The sequence below is a fragment of the Buceros rhinoceros genome, unplaced genomic scaffold (genome assembly GCF_000710305.1).
Source record: "Buceros rhinoceros silvestris isolate BGI_N320 unplaced genomic scaffold, ASM71030v1 scaffold3478, whole genome shotgun sequence".
In the NCBI taxonomy this organism is placed as follows: Eukaryota; Metazoa; Chordata; class Aves; order Bucerotiformes; family Bucerotidae; genus Buceros; species Buceros rhinoceros.
The window spans coordinates 39,495-39,916 of NW_010426200.1; the positions used below are offsets into that span (position 1 = coordinate 39,495).

At 60.7% G+C, this 422-nt stretch overlaps 1 protein-coding gene across 1 annotated transcript in view; it reads right to left on the reverse strand.

The window, feature by feature from the left end:
• Positions 1-54: 54 nt before the first annotated feature.
• The window catches only part of EFR3B (EFR3 homolog B (S. cerevisiae)), a gene marked incomplete at its 5' end in the record, with an annotated part of 12,834 nt that continues 12,466 nt past the window's right edge, over positions 55-422 (reverse strand). Inside the window, one exon of the mRNA XM_010141402.1 lies at positions 55-160. Coding sequence (XP_010139704.1) covers positions 55-160 — 106 coding nt within the window. The remainder of the gene's footprint in view (positions 161-422) is intronic.

The following is a 422-nucleotide window of genomic DNA, read 5'->3' on the forward strand; positions in this document are numbered from 1 at the left end:
CGGTCTCTCCCCAGGAGGTCCTTCGGTGTGAGCGATGGCTCTGCCTGACCACTCTCAGAACACGCACAGGTCCGGGAATTTCATCTCGTACACTGGGATGGAGTGGTTCTGTGGTTGGCCGTAGGTGGCTGTGATGGTACCGGAGGGGCTTGGAGGTGGCCTGAAACACAGGAGATGGAAGAAGGTGGTTTACAGGGAGTATTGGCGAGGAAGCAAAGGCTGGTGTGAAAACACATGTTCCTGCGCTGCTGCGGGTCACCTCCAGTGCCCTCACAACAGAACTGGGGCAAACAAACCAGAGGCTGCTCGCAGCAACCCTTGTGTCCCCTCTTGCCCAAGCCCGCAGGCTGGCACCCATCCCCAGCACGTCCCCTCTCAATGGGGGGATGCACGTGGCTCCCGCTGGCGCCACAACCCACGGC